The sequence below is a fragment of the Oscarella lobularis genome, chromosome 5, assembly GCF_947507565.1.
Source record: "Oscarella lobularis chromosome 5, ooOscLobu1.1, whole genome shotgun sequence".
NCBI lineage: Eukaryota > Metazoa > Porifera > Homoscleromorpha > Homosclerophorida > Oscarellidae > Oscarella > Oscarella lobularis.
In genome coordinates this window covers 71,795-88,152 of record NC_089179.1, presented here as the reverse complement: position 1 = coordinate 88,152, position 16,358 = coordinate 71,795, and the positions used below count along the sequence as shown (strand labels likewise).

Sequence of the window (16,358 nt, the reverse complement as noted above, 5' to 3'; positions counted from 1 at the left end):
TTCGAAGCCCATCTTTTTGGTGTACCTTGTACAGTGCGCTGAGCGTTTTTTTACACTGGCACACTTCCTTGTGAGTTTTATTGACCTGTGTCAGCATCTTCCGATTCGATTCATTGAGACCATCTATATTTTTTTCGATAGACGCGAGCCTCTCTTCGACCGAAGCCATACCGTTTGCTGGATAACGAATTTCATTCATCGCGTTACCAAGCGAAAAGCACGTGGTCGCAACACGTCCGGGGAACGACATCGTCACGGGCGGGTCTCTCACGTGGAGAGGACTTGAGCGATCGCGTACGCGCTTGCATCATCATCATTCAGCTAGTTCCAAGCGGCCACGTGCCTTTCCATCTCTCTCTCTCCAATGGACGATTTGAGGCGCGACGGCGACGACGACGACGACGTCGCAACGAAACTCGTCGACGACGTTGCGGTTTCGTCGATTTCTCGGCCGCACTCCATCGAAAAAGCGTCGAACCAAGCGATCGTCGAATCTGCCACCGATGCAAAGGCTGAAAACGACGCGAAAGCGAAAGACGTGAAACCGGCAGATTATTTAGTTGTGGGCGTGACCATCAGCGGTCCGGGACCCGTGAAACCAATAACAATAGAAGTGCGGGGGACGACATCAAAAAACAATTGAAAAATTTTTAGATTTGATTTTAGGTGATTCCACCCGTGCTCGTCTCAGAAATCATTCAACCTGCTTGCGAACGTCCAGAAGTCTGCTATAGAACGTGTTTCTCTGTCTTTGTCAATGGACGCGAAGTGGAGCTGTCGGACATCGTTGATTTCAACGACGGAAAAGAAATTCATATCATTGAAAGTACAAAGAGAAATAATTAATAGTACTTATATGTTATATATATTTTGTGTGTAGAACCATACAATGTAGCTGAAGTGAATACTCACTTGAAACATGTAGCTGATCTTCTGCATTGGGACAGACGCGCTCACTCTTCATCTCTAGTCAATGATATACCAAGTAAGACATTTAATCATTTATTTATTTATTTATTTATATATTATATTAGTGAAATTGAAGAAGTTTAGCGCTCCTTTTAAAATGACTCGTGATTGTCTGCCACCTGATTGGATACTGCCTAATCAGGAAACGGACGGCGTTTCATTGGCTCACATGTTCTCAGATCGATGTGACGTCACTGCATCGACGTCATCGAGATGCGTACTCGATTTGTGGTACAGTCGCTGGGATCCGCCGCCGCCAGAACGAAGAATAAGGGGTTAGAGATCCGAGAAAATTATTTTGGTGATTTTTTGAGTTTTTTCTTGCAGGCGATTTGGCCTATCTTGTTGTGACTCGGCTCGATGGTGTTGCGCATCATATCACTGCTACTTCGTCTGGTTTCTTTCTCAATAAGTGCGTCTAAAAGCCGATTTACGCTAGCGACGTAATGTAACGTAAGATCTTCTCCTGATTGGTTGCTTGCCTTTGTGACATCATCGTTCTTCTTGACCATATTTGGAGAGGTCACGTTACGTTACGTTACGTCATTAGGACCAAGTGTACTGGGATGATAAGTCTTTTATTCTCAGGTGTACGAACACTGTGTTTGATCCTACGCCGGCGGAAAGTCCCTACAATTCGTACACGCTCATTGGCCTATTGTCACAGGTAGAGAAATATCCAGAATAACCAATTTATTAGTACTTTATCCTGTCTTAGGTGATTCCGTCTTTCAAGAAAGCGTTTGATCGAATTTTCAAAATGACGTGCGTACTTTATAGACAAAAATTAATAAATTGCGTAAACTCAATTTATAGGAAGAACGCCGATCCCTTGAATTTGATGCCATCTTCCTTGAACGAAGGTTAGCCACACCCACACTATAGAACTAAAAAAAGGAACACTGTGTCAAGACTGTAGCTGGATAAACGTGCAACAGCCTCATTATCCGGGCGTAAATACGCGAGTACAAGGTATATATGAATATTCACGTGACGTGTTTTTATTATTGATTTTAGACAATTTGCGCTATTGCCAGGTGCTGGGAGGATTTATTGACAACAATACGGGGTTAAATAATATTTTTCCGTTAGGGGCGTTCTTGGACTGAGGAAATTTTGCGCGTCAAAGATTTGACCCCGAAAACCGTTCAAGAAAATGTCGTCAAAATTCGATATTTGGAGACGGTGCGGCGTAAATTTTGAATGTTCAATTTTAATTTTTTTGTGTAGATTACGAAAGAATTTTTGTCTTTCGCTACAGATACAGCTGTAGCGGCGGTCGAAGGCGAGATTTCCGCTCCCTTCTTAGACCAAGAGAGAAAGTGAGCTAAGATCACTTTTTATGATTTTTGAATTTGAATTTTTTATTTATAGAGACAAAGTCTACTTGTGGAATAACGTCGTTCTGAGTTACGTAGCAGATATAAAGGAAATTTTCACAGGTGATAAATATTCAGATAAGTTTCTAATTAATTGATTAATTAATTAATTAAGATGAGGGAGCCGCTGAAGCAGCTGCTGTAAGTAAAATCGTTTCTTCCCGTGCGGTAAAATTCAATTTTTTCTACTACGTAGCGAGCCGATTTCAATATCAATCGGCTTTTGAATAACCTTAATCTGGATGTAGGAACGCTTTATTGATTAGTGGGAGCCTTATTTTGTTCTCTAGAAAGTCCAGCCTTTTCTTATGACTCTCGTTTGTCATCGCGGTCACACAGTCTTAGTTGCGTCTGTTATTCCCGGTATAGGAATGTCTCTAGTTGCGTAGCGTCTATAAGGGACGTTTTTTAGGGTTTATTTTGCCGGGGGATAAGGAATATAGTCCTTTAAAGTCAGGAAAGAATGAAAGTGTAAGGCGAAAATGGGGCGATTGATTAAATTCAAATTTTTTATTATTTAGCTTGAGAAATTTTGCGAAGTGCTGAGACTTAGACCTCATAAGTAAAGACGTCGGTCTTTTTTTCATGCTAGACGAATTTCTCGTCTCGTTTTTTAGGGTTCAAAATGAGGAAGGAGACGCGCTTTTGATGCGCTGTCCTTCTGACGTCAGCGGAGTGATAGGATCGGATGGGAGACTCTATTTGACGAATATGTATCGGATGTACGTTCCTGACGTCAATTTTCTTCACGGTGCGAGAAGCCTGGTCTGTCAGCGTGCTGACGTCACAATAAAAGAGCATTGTGACGTCGGCGTTCCCGACGTCACAATGGAAACGCATTGTGACGTCAGCAACGCTGACGCTACGTTTGCCCCTTGTGAGAACCAGTCTACTTTTCTTTAGTTCCAAGGGTTGAAAACCCGTTTGCGAAGGAAGAGGAGAAAGACGATGATTCCGAGTTTGAATTTCCTGTTCACACGCATAAAATTCTTTGGCATCGAATGGAGCTCGTCGAAGCGTTTGTTGAGTCGAAGCATAGCGAGTTTATGAAAGCGATTGCGGTTGGTTTCACCGAAGCCATAAAGTCGAAACAGGTAAGCGAAAGGCGAGAGCGAGAAAACTCATATAAAATGCAGGTTTTTCACAGAAGGAGACAGGGGATAAGAGCTACGAAAAAGATGCAGATGTTTGTGCTGAAAAGAAAGAAGAAATCGAAGAAGAAGAAGAAGAAAAAATGACTTTGGTTCGAGCGGAGGACCCGGATGATCATCAAACGACGCCGACGACGAATCAATTTCAAGCGGTGGAGATTGACGGTGAGACACGCCCTCCGCATCCGGGTTCCTTCATGCAGTATCCTCTGAGCGTCACTTCCTTTATTGCACGTGGAGATGACGTATTAGTACGCTGCATATATCGAGTTCTACTTCACAACTCCCTGAATTCGAGTCGATCCTCTTTTATTACGCGAATTCATCTGATTCGAAGTAGACAATTCTCTTAGGCGCGGAGTCTGTTGATATCGTTGCTAAGGCGGCATCGAGAGTCGGATCTAGTTGTAGCACTGGTACGAAATTGTTAGATACCTTTTTTTCCTTTTTTCCCCGACGAGACGATTTCGTGCAGATTTTTCAATTTGTTTCAATCCGGATATCTATAGCAGTGCGAAACTCGCCGATACAGAGGTCATAGATTCTCTTAGAGGCGAATTTCAATTATTTAATTAATTAATTAATTAATTGTAGGAGGAATTGCACAAGGATAAGTTTATGGTTCAAGAAGTTTCCGATTTTCTTTTGAACACGATCTTGAAGAAAATCGTAAGGATAGAGCGGTTTTTCCTTATAAGGAATATACGGGTTTATAGGTGGAAAGTATGGAGCAATTGAATGTAGTCATTTATGATGGACAGTGGCTCTCTTCCGTTCTTCACAGCGGGTAATAAGATATAAAGAAACGCGTAGAGAGTCGGGACTTTTTAATTAATTAATTAATAGTGGAGTCAATATTCGTTACATGGGAAAATTGGCCGTTGATATTGAGAAAAATTCGAAATTGAGCTACGTTTTTGTAAGAAGAAAGTACAACACGTTAGATTATCATCTATCTTATTATTTTAATTAATTAAGAAAATCGCGATTTGTGAGATGCTGGGTCGTAGTGCTAAGCACATTCTGAGAACGGAATTGCAGAAAGGTTAGGATTAGAAAGTCAAATATTTCGTATTATTTTTATTCTTTTTGCGTGTGCAGTCCCCGAGTCGCAGCTGGCAATGTCCGCGGCTCGTTTCCTCAACTGCGTCGTCGTAAGTTGCGATAAGAGTACCCCATTCTGAAAAAATAGAGCCCAGGGGTAGAAAACCCTTTATGATTAGCAGTTACCTATAATGTATTTATTAATCGTTTCCTCATAATGGTTACTATGATATTTAATTTAATTGATTTGAAAAAATAGAGCTCCAGGGGTGCAATTGATTTTCTTTAGGGTTCCTGTGGAAAGTTTCCTCATCAGCCACGATTAGGAGAAACTGTGCGACAGAAATATTTAATATTTAGTTACTAGGTAACGTAGCAAATAATTCTCTCGTTTTTTTAGCTCTTCCCCGGTAGCACTAACCCTTCGAAAAAAAGCAAGAACAAAAAGCAAAAGGACGCCGGTAAAAAACGATATTTATTTATTTATTTATTTATTTATTTATTTATAAACATGCATCAGTTGCATCAGTTTTGAAGAAAGGCGATCCTTCGTGGGTTTCCTTGACGCCGACGAAACTATGGAAGAAATTGGTTGAAGAGGTGAAAGCCTACTTTGGATATTCCCTCGACGATTGGTAAGAATCTCACGTGTGAATAGCGATTATTTATTTATTTATTTTGAAGTTTGAATGTTGGTGATGCTGTCGCGAAGTACGGTATATCGAGAATCGGCTTGCTACGGCGAGTGTGTCAGTTTCTAGGTTAGGAAAAAGACGTCAATGTCAATGCGAGATCTTCTTGATCTGTCTTTACCTAGGCATACAGATAGTGGCGAAAAATTACGATTTTAAATCGACTACGCGTCCTCCATTCGACGATGAAGACGTTTTGCGATTTTTTCCGCTTGTTCGAACTATTCACGCCGCTGACGTAAGTCCTTATTGAAAATTGATATTTTTTCTTTAGTGGAATCGTCTCTTTTAGTTTGATCAAACCGTTTTAGGCGGTATTTGGGACACGGCGACGAAACAGCTCGCATCTGGTAAGAAAGAAAAATCAACTACTTGTGTTCTGTCTAATTTTCGGTGCAGGCAACACGGAAGTTGCCCTAGAACTTCTCGTGGATTTGCTTCCCATGTGCGAGTCCGTTTACGGTCCCTTTTTCTCTATGACGGTGTCCATTCACCGGCTTTTGGCTAAGATCTCGTTCTCGCAGCAAAACGTGGAACAGGCCATTGTGCATCAACGTAAAACCGTGCTCATTCTCGAACGCATGCAGGGCGTCGATGATCCGGAAACAATTAATGCCTACGTAGAGGATATTGATTAATTAATTGATTTATTAGGGAATTTATTTTTTCTTAGATTTATTTGGGTTTGTATTGCAATGCTGCTGGATTGACTGACGTCGCTTTGAAGCTTCTCTATCGCGCTCGGTATTTGGGTTTGGTTCTCTTTGGGAATGATCATCCGTCTTTGGCGGAGTTGGACGTACGGGGAATAAGAAAATAGATACATAGATACACACTTATTTTATTCTTCTTAGAAAAATATTGGGGCGATTTTGCTTGGTGTTAAAGAATTTCAATCTGCACTTGCCTTCGCTCAGAATTCGTTGAAAATTTATACCAAGTTCTACGGGTCTGATTCTGATAAAGTGGCGGCAAGGTGAACGATAATAAATAAAAAACGCGTTTTTTTCGTGGTGTATTTTAATTGGTTTTTAGTCATCACTTGGTTGCTCGTGTTCTCGCCAATTTGGGAGATTATCGAAGTGCTATTGACGAGGAAAGACAAACGCTTTCGATCTATTCTGAGAAGGTATGGTTGGGGGCGGAAGAGAAATTAATTTTTCTGAATTTTCTTTTTCTTCAAGAATCCTAATGACGAAAGGGTGCAAACTAGCAGCGCAGTGCTGAATGTGCTCACTCACGAAGCCGTGCGCATGCAGAGGCAAGTGAATGAGATGAAGGGAGTGGAATCTGTCAGCACGAAAGTAAGATTTCGAATGTTTTTGCGTTTATTTTCTATTTTTTCTCTTGCAGTCTCTACGTGTTTGAATTCGGGCGATATCCACCATAAACTTCTGTTACATTGATACCAAAAAATCACTCTTACTTGTATACCGTATTTTGATTAACTAGAGCATTTATTCGTACGCGCAATCGCACACGTGCTTTCGCTATTGCCTGTACTACAAGAGGGTCACGTGAAGGGTCAGGTCACCTGACTAACTATGATGACGCTCCTGACGCTCCTTGGTGTGCACGCACAGTTCGCACTGCGCATGCACGAAGCACCCAACGCGCCAACGTCGAACCAGAGATAGTTGATATATCTTACCTTGAGTTGCCCTGTGCTGCTCAGGATTGGGCCTAACGCGCGCTAGGGGGGAACGTTTCCGCCCAGCTCGCCGCCGATCACGTCGGTCCGATTCGAGCCAAGCCGAATCCGAGCCCCCCAAGCGGCGAGTCACGTCCGAAGGACGGAGAAGCGGGTGCGGCCCCCGGAGCAGCAAGGGAGGGAGGGTGGGAAAAATTCGGACTGCGCGAAGGCGGCGAATGGCGATACCAGAGACCGCCCGCGCCTTAAATCATTATGGCGGTAGATATCAACCGCGTTTAACCTGTATTAAACTTCCCTTGATATATCTTACCTTGAGTTGCCCTGTGCTGCTCAGGATTGGGCCTAACGCGCGCTAGGGGGGAACGTTTCCGCCCAGCTCGCCGCCGATCACGTCGGTCCGATTCGAGCCAAGCCGAATCCGAGCCCCCAACAGACCGTCGCGATCGGTCCCAACGGGGCCGGAGCGACGTCCCCCAAGACGGGATCAACACCACACCCACTTAGCATAGTTGTGGTTTCCGCCCGTGGGAACCTGCTGGCGCGACTAACCTAACCAACACCCTCGTACGCTCTCCACTCGCCCGAAGAACGCAACAACGAACTCGCCACGCTCAAAAAACATGCAACAAAGAACCGGTCTGCGTCGCTAACGCGCGCTGGACTCCTGAGTCCTCGGATGCTATTTACTCTGTAGCCAGCGCGCGGCTGTATCGCGCCAGCTGCTGCTCGTCTAGACGAATGTAGCGCGTGAACGCGGCGCTTTTCCATCGACCGAGCGTTTGGATCGTTGAGTCGTCGAGTCCGCGCGCCGCTGCCGTCGTCGCCGCTCCGATTCGGAAGCTGTGGCCCGCGAAGCGAGACGCGTCGACACCTGCTGACGTTAGAGCTCGCCGCACTTGATCGACGAGCGCCGCCCGTGATAGCGCTCCGCCATTCTCGAACGTAAACAACGGACCCGGCGCGAAGCGACGGCGAGCCAGGTAAGCGAGTAGTGCGACTACCGGGCAGAGGTCCGCGTGTGTTCGTCCTAGGACAATTGAGACGCCGCGACGGAACGGATCCGTCTTCGACTGCTTGATCCGCAGTTTGACGAACGACGGGTTCTCCAGTGAATCCGTCGACACGTCGTCTGGCGAAAGATGACGCTCGGGATCAAACGCCGCTACCGAGTCGACGGTGAACTCGCCTGCGCGCAAGAAACCGAAGAAGGCGACCGTGCATGCCGCCCACAGCATTGTCGAGTCCCATCGATGGGGCGTTTGTCCCCACACCGCCCGCAGCTGGCGAAGAATCACCGGTGTGATGGGGAGACGGGGATCCGCCGCTGGCCGCCCTTGTTCTCGCTTGATGCCGTTTAGCATGAGAACAAGCAACGGCATAGATGTCGCGAACGGATCGCCCAGGCCCGCGACGACTTGCCCATTGCGAACCGCAGCCAGGTAAGACTTTATTGTGGCGTATCTTAATCCCTCTCTTGCCAGGGCCGCGCAAAATAGCGAGAGCACGCGCTCCGAGGCTGGCAGACCCTGCAAACCTAGCTGCTGGCAAAAACGTTCGAACCGGCGTAGTCCAGAGGCGTACGATCTCCGCGTGGAGTCCGCGACACCTTGCGCAGTGTATCGTGAAAGAGCTCCCTCCACCGCGGCTCGTTCCAAGGCAATCCCGGCGGCGTCACCAGCTCCAGCAGCGTCCCTGGGATCGGCGTCGGCGCGGCGGCCAGCTGCGGAAAAGACGTCCTCAGCGTGGCGGGAGAAACGTTGCGCGAGAGCCCGTCCGCGAGGGTGTTCTGTTCTCCCGGGATATGTCGCGCCCTCCATGCGAACCCGAAGTGCGCCGCAAAGAACTGAAGCGTACGCAGGAGCGGCATAAGCGCCGCGTCCCTGCTTGACCCCGACCGCACCGCCGCCACGACCACCGTGTTGTCGCACTCCAGGAGAACCGACGCTCCCGACCAGCTCTCGCCCCACACCGCCGCCGCGAGTACGACCGGCAGAAGCTCTTTTGGTGCGATCGGGAGGGGAGCCCACGGAGCCGACCAAGCCCAACGAAACCAGTGCGACGCCCATACGGCCCCGCAGCCCCACGAGCCGGAGGCGTCGGTCCCCACGACGAACCGGGGTTCCGCTGCGAGTGTAGCAAAGAAGCCTTTGCCATTCCATCGTTCGAGGAACGCGCTCCACCACTGCAGGTCAGCCCTTGCCTCCGTATTTAGGCGAACGTACTGAGCCAGCTGACGACGGCTCTTGGACGCGTCAATCAGCCGGCGCGTAAAGGAGCGGCCTGCCGGTACGACGGACGCTGCGTGCTGTAGCGACCCGATGAGCGACAGCAGCTCCCGTTTTGTTCCTGCCCTCCGCGCCTGCCAGTGCCGGATCTCCTGTCGTAGGCGCTGCAACTTTTCCTGCGGCAGGCGCAGTACTCCCGCCACGGTGTCGAGCTCGATTCCCAAGAACACAAGCGTTGTGCTGGGGCCTCCGATCTTGCCGCGAGCGACGGGCACACCCAGCTCCTCGCACACCCGCAGCGCTGCCTGCAACTGCTGCGCGCAATCCTGGGACTGCGGGCGGCCAATGAAGAGGAAGTCGTCCAAGTAGTGCATGCCCCCGCGGACGCCTCGCTCGTACATGATCCACAGTAGCGCGTCTGCTACTGCGGAGAAAATCGCCGGTGCCGAACGCAAGCCGAACGGTAACACCGTGTCCACATACACCCTGCCTCGCCATCGCATGCCCAGGAGATGGCGATCCGCGGGGTGCACTGGAATTATGCGGTAGGCGCTTTGTATATCCAGCTTCGCCAATGCTGCCCCGGCGCCCAACTGCCAACAGTGCCGTACAGCGTCCTCGACCCGAATGTACTTCGTCGAGCACCATTCGGGGCGAATACCGTCATTGACGCTGCTGCCTCGCGGGGACGAGAGGTCGACGATGAGCCGCCACCGACCCGGCTGGCCGGACTTGGGAATCACACCAAAGGGACTCAGGCGCACCAAGTGCGTCTGAGCGTCCGGTACCGGGCCCACCACTCTGCCTGCCGCAATTTCGCCGTTGAGATATTCGTCTACCACCGCGGGGTGCTCCCGCGCGGATTGCAAGTTGCGGCTTGCGCGAGCTCGCTTTCCACTCCCGCCACCATAGCCAATTCGGAAGCCTTCGGAGAGTCCGCGCAGCAGCCACGCGGTAAAACGTTGGTCGGGGTGGCGCCGTAAGCTATCCGCCCAAGCCTGTGGAACCACCGGTGACGAGGATGGTGTGTCCCAGATCTCCGAGCTTGGATCTGTTGCGGCATTCGCGGCGTCCAACGCCTCAAGCGCCTGCCACGAACGGTACGCGCCCTCCGAAAGACCACACGTTTCTAGTAACCAGCAAGACACGGTTTATTGCATGCCCCCGATTAAAGCCGCTGCATGCGGAGCGGGGCAACACGAGCCCAACACAAAACAAGAACGCTAATCGGGGCAGTTACGTGCGGTTCTATTGGGGTCTGGGTGACTGCGCCCGAGGCCCTTGCGGCGCTGGTTGCTGCTGCTGCTTCCCCGTCGCCTGACACTCCGCCGCCCGATGACCTTTATTCCCGCACTTGTCGCATACGTGGCGAAAGACGCAGCGCGAGCCATAGCCGCAGCCAGTCGGCGCAAAATTGAAGAGCCGGCACGGCTCGCTTTTTTGAGGGCGTCGAGAGCCCGCGTTCCCTGCCGCGCTAGGAAACGCCGCCGCGCGCGGAGACGCCGTCGCACCCGACTCCGTTGGACGCAACGAGCAGACAGCCGCCTTATGATCCCCCGCGCCGCAAATGGAGCACGCCGCGTCCTCAGGGGACAGCACGTGGTCCGTGACGAGGTCTGTGTCCTGCTTTGCCCAGGACAGGTTTTGCTCCGCCGCCGCCTTTTGACGGAAGAACGTGTCGTAGCTGAGCCACCCCAGCGGGTTGCGCGAATGGCATTTCTCCGTTAAGCGCACCACTAGCCGTATGTAGCCCAGCATTTCTAAAGCCCGACTAGGGCGCTGCGACACCTCCACCGCGGCGAAAGCCGCGAAGGCGTGAACCCATTGCGCAATAGAAGTGATGCGACGCAACGAACGAGAACCCGCTGTGGCCAGGGGCCACTTGTCTCGCTCCCCCTCGCGCCGCAGCAACTCCGCATTGTCGGGGAGCAGCTCAGCCAGATCGACGTACTCGCGCGCAGCGATTTTGTCAACGACGCGCCCTGGGACTACGCCCAGGGAATTTCCCAGCGAAAAAGGCGGCGTCGTCCGGCGTGGTTTTTTCGCCAGCGGCATTAGCGCCTCGAACCACGCCGGATTGTCCGCGAGCGGCTCTAGCTGCCCAACAGGATTTGCCGGCGGAGCGTGATGCTCCACCTGCAAACCCTGAAGGAGGCCGGGCGGCGGCAGGTTTCCCAGCTGTGGCTGCAGTTGTTGCGGCGGCGGTAGCTGCGGTGGCTGTGGTGGCTGCTGCTGCTGCTGCTGCTGCTGCTGCTGCTGCTGCTGTTGCTGTCGCGGCTGCTGCTGCTGCTGCTGCTGCTGTTGCTGTCGCGGCTGCTGCTGCTGCAGTGGCTGTTGTTGCTGGTGTTGCTGCTGCTGCTGCTGAAGCGGCGGCGCGTTCGCGACGCGATGCGGCGGGAGCCCCTGTTGGGGCTGCGCAGGCAAACGATCCCCCCGGGGAGCGTCTGGAAGAGTTACGCCTCGTTATCCGACGCTTCGCAAGGGAACGGGACGCAAACGGGGCGGGGCTCTACGCTAAACGTCTTTGCCCGACGTGAGAACGGGGCGCGGACTCGATGCGTCGGCGAGATGGTCGCCAGGTGGGGGCAATAAGCCGAGGGAAGGGAGGGGGTTTTGCTCGATCTTTGGACCCGGCGCGCCCGTCGCCCCAAATTACCTGTCCTCAACGCTGCCATGGTTTGCTGCACAATTTGCGCGACGAAGTCCTGCATCGGTACACGGACCGCCGGCGCTGAAACGGGCGGCTGCGCGGGTGCCGGCGCTTGAGCCGCTTGCGGCTGCGCGGGTGCCGGCGCTTGAGCCGCTTGCGGCTGCGCGGGTGCCGGCGCTTGAGCCGCTTGCGGCTGCGGTTGAGGTAGGACGGGCGGTTGCTGGGGCGGCGGGGCCACCGGATGATCTTGTCCCTGCGGCGCCTGCCCTTGTTGACGCTGTCCGCCTTGTCCCTGTTGTCCGTCAGCTTGATTCTGATCAGCCATGTACGGTTGAAAACGCGTAGAGAAAAAATTGCGAGAGAGAAAAAATTCGGACTGCGCGAAGGCGGCGAATGGCGATACCAGAGACCGCCCGCGCCTTAAATCATTATGGCGGTAGATATCAACCGCGTTTAACCTGTATTAAACTTCCCAGAAGGAGAGGGATGTGCAACTCCCCCTTATCACGTGACTTTTCCAGGTCAGAGGATTGAAGCCGTTAAGTCCCGTATTGCCTCGTATTGAAGTCCACTTCCTCTGATCCGCGAAGCCGTAAGTACTCAGCTGCCTTTCCAAAAATGTTCATTCTTTCATGAAATCACGCGATAAATCTGTTTTGAGGTCGCGACAACCATTTAAGGCCCCAAATCGCCGCGAACTTGGACTAATTGTACTTTGCACCCTCTCGCGATGTCGCCATTGTCTTTTTTTCTAAACTTTCTTTTGCATTTAATAGCCAAGTCGTGGCGCTAGCGAATGCTGGTAAAAGGCGGCAGAAACCAGTCGCTGTTTCGACGCATTGCGTAAAAAGACGCCGTATTGGGCGTGTCTTGGTGGTCATGTTTTGCACCCTCTCACGCTCAAACGCAATGTCCAATTTTGTTAGAATTTTTTTGTTTGAAAGAGTCACACATTAGGAAGCGAATGGTGCTATTGTTTGGGCTCTTCCTATTTTTATGCCGTTGTAAGATTGCGTGTTTTAGCACGTGCCGACGTCTGCCGCCTTTTACCAGCATTCGCTAGCGCCACGACTTGGCTATTAAATGCACAAAACGTTTAGAAAAAACGACAATGACGACATCGCGAAAGGGTGCAAAGTACAATTAGTCCTCGCTGGCGGCGATTTGGGGCCTTAAACGGTTGTCACGCCCTCAAAACAGATTTATCGCGCGATTTTATGAAAGAAGAAACATTTTTGGAAAGGCAGCTGAGTACTTACGGCTTCGCGGATCAGAGGAAGTGGACTTCAATACGAGGCAATACGGGACTTAACGGCTTCAATCCTCTGACCAGGAAAAGTCACGTGATAAGGGAGAGTTGCACATCCCTCTCCTTCTCTATCTCTGGTCGAACGATCGCCCGACTTCACTCCAAGCGCCTGCGAACGACGACAAAAGAGCTCATTACCGCACTCACCTTCAATTTGGAATCGTATCCGTGGTCCATCCACTCGAACTCTTTTCTGTAAGATCGCATTCAAGTTGTTTGAGTTTCTAGAGACCTAGTCTCGCCGTTTTGCGTCATTCTTTCCTCTACGCGGTAATCGAGCCCCGATCAAGAACGAAATGCTCTCTGCCTTTGTGTTTTTCGCTCGCCTCTTTGTACGAAATTCACTTCTGTTCTGTCCCACAATGCACTGCGCGCGCGGAGTCTTGTGGGCGTGGACCTGGGACTAAAAATAACTTTTGTCTTGTTCCTTTTTAACTAAGCTCAGTTATTTCATGCATTGGTTGAGGGTTCTTCAAGAAGGAGAAGCAGCAGGGCGGCACGAGGGTGACGCAGAAGAGCCGACGTCTGCACACTTGTCTCCTCAAGTAAATAGGCTTAGATGTGTTGAGATGTGCTACGTATGTTTCTGCAGCACAAGACAGCGAAGAAGAAGAAGAAAAGAAGCAGTTTGAACTGTTTCAAGGGGGATAGAGCTGTTGAGAAGGCCCTCGTTGCGCAGAAGCCGGTAAGTTTCAATTCAATGTCTTGCTGAGGATCTTCAACGGAATATTTAGAAGAAAAAGAAGAAGGGAAAGCGTAAATGTCATGATGATGATGATGATGAAAACGACGAGGTATTTATTCACTGTAGTACCTCTTTGGTCAGCGAAGTGTAAGGTCTTCTTTTGTAGGAAATGGAGCAAACAAAGTCTGTTGTTTTTTGTGTGCGCGTTTTCACGGCGGTCATAGCCTTATATGTTTTTTTTCCAGAAAGCGCCCGAGAACTCTTTCTGAGGAGGATAGAAGCATTGCACAGGTTAGAGCAGGAAGAGTGCATACTTTTTTTTACAATTGGCGCTTATTAATTAATTAAGACGGCTAGCTCTGGGGGCAATGATAGCCTCCCAAGGATTCAATTAGAAGAAGGTACGTACAGAGACAGAGAGAGTAAATTCTCTCTCTTTTACTATTACCGTATCTTCTTTTTCTTGCTTAGCTGAACGACGTGGCGTTCTTAAGCGATGCGTCATTGAGTCTCCTTTCAAGAAGACGACCTGGATGTGCCTGTATCATTCAGGGGGTGGCGTATGTAGTTTGCAGGAAGAGAAAGCGGTTAAAGCGAAATCGGACGGATTTTACTTTTGCTCTTTGATTTACGAAGATGATGAGGGAAAGACATGCATGCGCACATCGGAATTGATTGAAATTTCTTCTGGTACGTTACCAGTTTTTCATTTTCCGTCTCACGTGAGAATTTGTTGGGTTCTTTAGATGAGGAGGAAAGCAGACTTGAGTCTTGGCCTCTTCACTCATCTCTTCGTCGTTCACCACTGCAGGTACGGTAGATGGCAGTGAGTCAGCTAATTATTGCCTAATGAATTTATACAGATCACTTGTTTTGAACAAACAGCGATATTCGCGAACACGGGAAAGCGACATGATTTCCTTAGAGCCCGCCTTTCAAAATTCGTGCCAGCGGCTCCGTTTTTCAAAGGTTTCCTTTCGTTCATCGCCGCTCCTCCGCAGCCAGATTTGGATCATCTCATTCCGCCATTGCGTGATGCTCTTTCCGAAGGCGATGTTGCCCAGTGCCTTAATCATCTTTCGGAGTTTCTGGACGACGCTGGATTCGCTGGATTCGCAGTTCAGAGGCAGTTTCCCGTTGTAGTGTCGTCTTTAAACGAAACGGACTCCAATGCTGCTGATTTAGCTATTTTTGTTATCATCAAAGGAGTGCCTGTGCCTGTGCTGATTTGTGAATTCAAGTCTTTGAAGCTTACCAAGAAGGGCATGAAAGCCCTTGAGCCCAAGCAAGCCCTTGAGGGAGCCCGTGCACAGGGATTGGCGTACTTTGATCTCTTCATGAAGTCGCTTGAGAAGAAAAGGATAAAATTTTGCGACACTCATCCGTGCTTTATCATGACCGTTGGAGCCGATGTCGTGGTCATGGATGGCGTGATTCGGTCACGTGGGGGGGATATAGCTCGCTCCAAGCTGTACGAAAAAAGGAACGACTTCAATCACGCGGCTTCAACTGTGATCAATGGACTCTATGCTGGATTGAAAGCCGTTTCGGAACTCGTGGACCAGTTCAAGGAAGTTCCTAAGACGGTGGTAAGTAGAGGACATAGAAGATAGTTTTGAGCTAATTTGTTTTCCCTATGTAAAGGTTCTTCCAGTTGTTACCCAATGTCAGTCTGTTTCTTCTATTTTCTACAAGAAACCTCTGAGTGAGAAGGTGTTTGAAGCGACTGCCATACTTCCGGAAGCAGCAGACACACCGCAACCCGTTATTGTAAAGTTTCTGAAAGGCATTTCCTACCCGGAGACATTTCATCGTCGCTGTTTCGAGAATAACATTGCACCACCTCTCTTGGCTCATGTTTCAACGGAGCTCTATACCATGGTGGTAATGGGAAAAGTGGAGGGTACGACGTTGCATTCGTTTCTCAACGACAAAACTGCTCGTATAGAAAAGGCCAAAGCAGTGGTGGCCTCTTTAGAAAATGCCTTGTCGTTTTTTAATCGTCAAGGGTTTGTTCACGGCGACTTTCGAGATACCAATATTGTCGTCACCGAAGACGGTTCTGTTAGAATAATTGATCTAGATTGGGCATGTAAAGAGTCGGAGGGGCGCTGCTATCCATTGGAACTGAATCATAACATTGCGTGGCCTTCACAGAAGGGAGAAGAGATGAAAATGATTCATGATCAATACTTTTTGGCGGGGCACAAGTCTCGACTTGGACGGATGATTCGCGCAGCTGAGGATTCACAGGCGTGACGAGTGAGAACGTGTATTGTATTTTGTATTATATGTATGTATTGCGTTAATTAAGATAGTTTTAGCATATTAGTCAGTTGATAAGGGAAAGATGTGCATGCGCACATCGGAATTGATTGAAATTTCTTCTGGTACGTTACCAGTTTTTCATTTTCCGTCTCACGTGAGAATTTGTTTTTTTTGCGTTTATTTCCTATTTTTTCTCTTGCAGTCTCTACGTGTTTGAATATCCATAAACTTCTGTTACATTGATAGTACCAAAAAATCACTCTTACTTGTATATCGTATTTTGATTAACTGTAGAGCATTTATTCGTGTACGCGCAATCGCACACGTGACCA

General features: G+C 49.5%; 4 protein-coding genes across 7 annotated transcripts; 2 read left to right on the top strand and 2 right to left on the bottom strand.

The window, feature by feature from the left end:
- Positions 1–262: 262 nt before the first annotated feature.
- Positions 263–16,343, top strand: LOC136186985 (clustered mitochondria protein homolog). Of its 4 annotated transcripts, none has more exons than XM_065974483.1 (40): positions 263–613; positions 667–826; positions 881–985; positions 1,035–1,244; positions 1,297–1,381; positions 1,558–1,636; positions 1,688–1,734; positions 1,786–1,832; positions 1,882–1,941; positions 1,987–2,006; positions 2,062–2,154; positions 2,200–2,291; positions 2,344–2,411; positions 2,464–2,489; positions 2,545–2,592; positions 2,639–2,711; positions 2,761–2,819; positions 2,870–2,910; positions 2,966–3,099; positions 3,252–3,442; positions 3,502–3,664; positions 3,853–3,915; positions 3,975–4,033; positions 4,094–4,168; positions 4,216–4,286; positions 4,346–4,418; positions 4,478–4,544; positions 4,601–4,653; positions 4,833–4,877; positions 4,944–5,004; positions 5,064–5,178; positions 5,228–5,304; positions 5,361–5,473; positions 5,528–5,585; positions 5,635–5,855; positions 5,909–6,034; positions 6,090–6,211; positions 6,271–6,364; positions 6,420–6,539; positions 16,229–16,343. In XM_065974483.1, the coding sequence occupies exons 1-40, from the start codon at positions 365–367 to the stop codon at positions 16,241–16,243; spliced, it is 3,678 nt and encodes a 1,225-aa protein (XP_065830555.1). In that variant the 5' UTR covers positions 263–364; the 3' UTR covers positions 16,244–16,343. The 4 variants fall into 4 exon arrangements, with proteins under 4 accessions (XP_065830555.1, XP_065830552.1, XP_065830553.1 ...); XM_065974480.1 differs by having other exon boundaries at positions 3,496–3,664; XM_065974481.1 differs by lacking the exon at positions 16,229–16,343 and adding an exon at positions 6,589–6,701 and having other exon boundaries at positions 3,496–3,664.
- Positions 7,465–9,150, bottom strand: LOC136187070 (integrase/recombinase xerD homolog). The gene has a single exon (XM_065974581.1). The coding sequence runs from the start codon at positions 9,046–9,048 to the stop codon at positions 7,573–7,575; it is 1,476 nt and encodes a 491-aa protein (XP_065830653.1). The 5' UTR covers positions 9,049–9,150; the 3' UTR covers positions 7,465–7,572.
- Positions 10,248–12,214, bottom strand: LOC136187069 (uncharacterized). The gene is made up of 2 exons (XM_065974580.1): positions 11,771–12,214; positions 10,248–11,558 (listed from the first exon to the last, which is right to left on the bottom strand). Exons 1-2 carry the CDS (start codon positions 12,087–12,089, stop codon positions 10,363–10,365), a joined length of 1,515 nt encoding a protein of 504 aa, XP_065830652.1. The 5' UTR covers positions 12,090–12,214; the 3' UTR covers positions 10,248–10,362.
- LOC136186992 (uncharacterized) lies at positions 13,101–16,213 on the top strand. The gene is made up of 11 exons (XM_065974491.1): positions 13,101–13,405; positions 13,514–13,618; positions 13,666–13,758; positions 13,808–13,867; positions 13,925–13,941; positions 14,004–14,049; positions 14,108–14,159; positions 14,230–14,448; positions 14,505–14,569; positions 14,622–15,347; positions 15,403–16,213. The coding sequence occupies exons 1-11, from the start codon at positions 13,370–13,372 to the stop codon at positions 16,015–16,017; spliced, it is 2,034 nt and encodes a 677-aa protein (XP_065830563.1). The 5' UTR covers positions 13,101–13,369; the 3' UTR covers positions 16,018–16,213.
- Positions 16,344–16,358: the final 15 nt, after the last annotated feature.

Bases quoted from the DNA above. Each gene is read 5' to 3' on its own strand.
- LOC136187069 (XM_065974580.1), bottom strand. From the start codon at position 12,089: ATGGCTGATCAGAATCAAGCTGACGGACAACAGGGACAAGGCGGACAG. The intron at 11,559-11,770 runs GTAATTTGGGGC...TAACTCTTCCAG, and splicing joins CATGGCAGCGTTGAGGACAG to ACGCTCCCCGGGGGGATCGT.
- LOC136186985 (XM_065974480.1), top strand. From the start codon at position 365: ATGGACGATTTGAGGCGCGACGGCGACGACGACGACGACGTCGCAACG. The intron at 1,735-1,785 runs GTGCGTACTTTA...CTCAATTTATAG, and splicing joins GATCGAATTTTCAAAATGAC to GAAGAACGCCGATCCCTTGA. The intron at 1,833-1,881 runs GTTAGCCACACC...CACTGTGTCAAG, and splicing joins GCCATCTTCCTTGAACGAAG to ACTGTAGCTGGATAAACGTG.
- LOC136187070 (XM_065974581.1), bottom strand. From the start codon at position 9,048: ATGGAATGGCAAAGGCTTCTTTGCTACACTCGCAGCGGAACCCCGGTT.
- LOC136186992 (XM_065974491.1), top strand. From the start codon at position 13,370: ATGCTCTCTGCCTTTGTGTTTTTCGCTCGCCTCTTT. The intron at 14,160-14,229 runs GTACGTACAGAG...TTTCTTGCTTAG, and splicing joins AAGGATTCAATTAGAAGAAG to CTGAACGACGTGGCGTTCTT. The intron at 14,570-14,621 runs GTACGGTAGATG...GAATTTATACAG, and splicing joins TTCGTCGTTCACCACTGCAG to ATCACTTGTTTTGAACAAAC.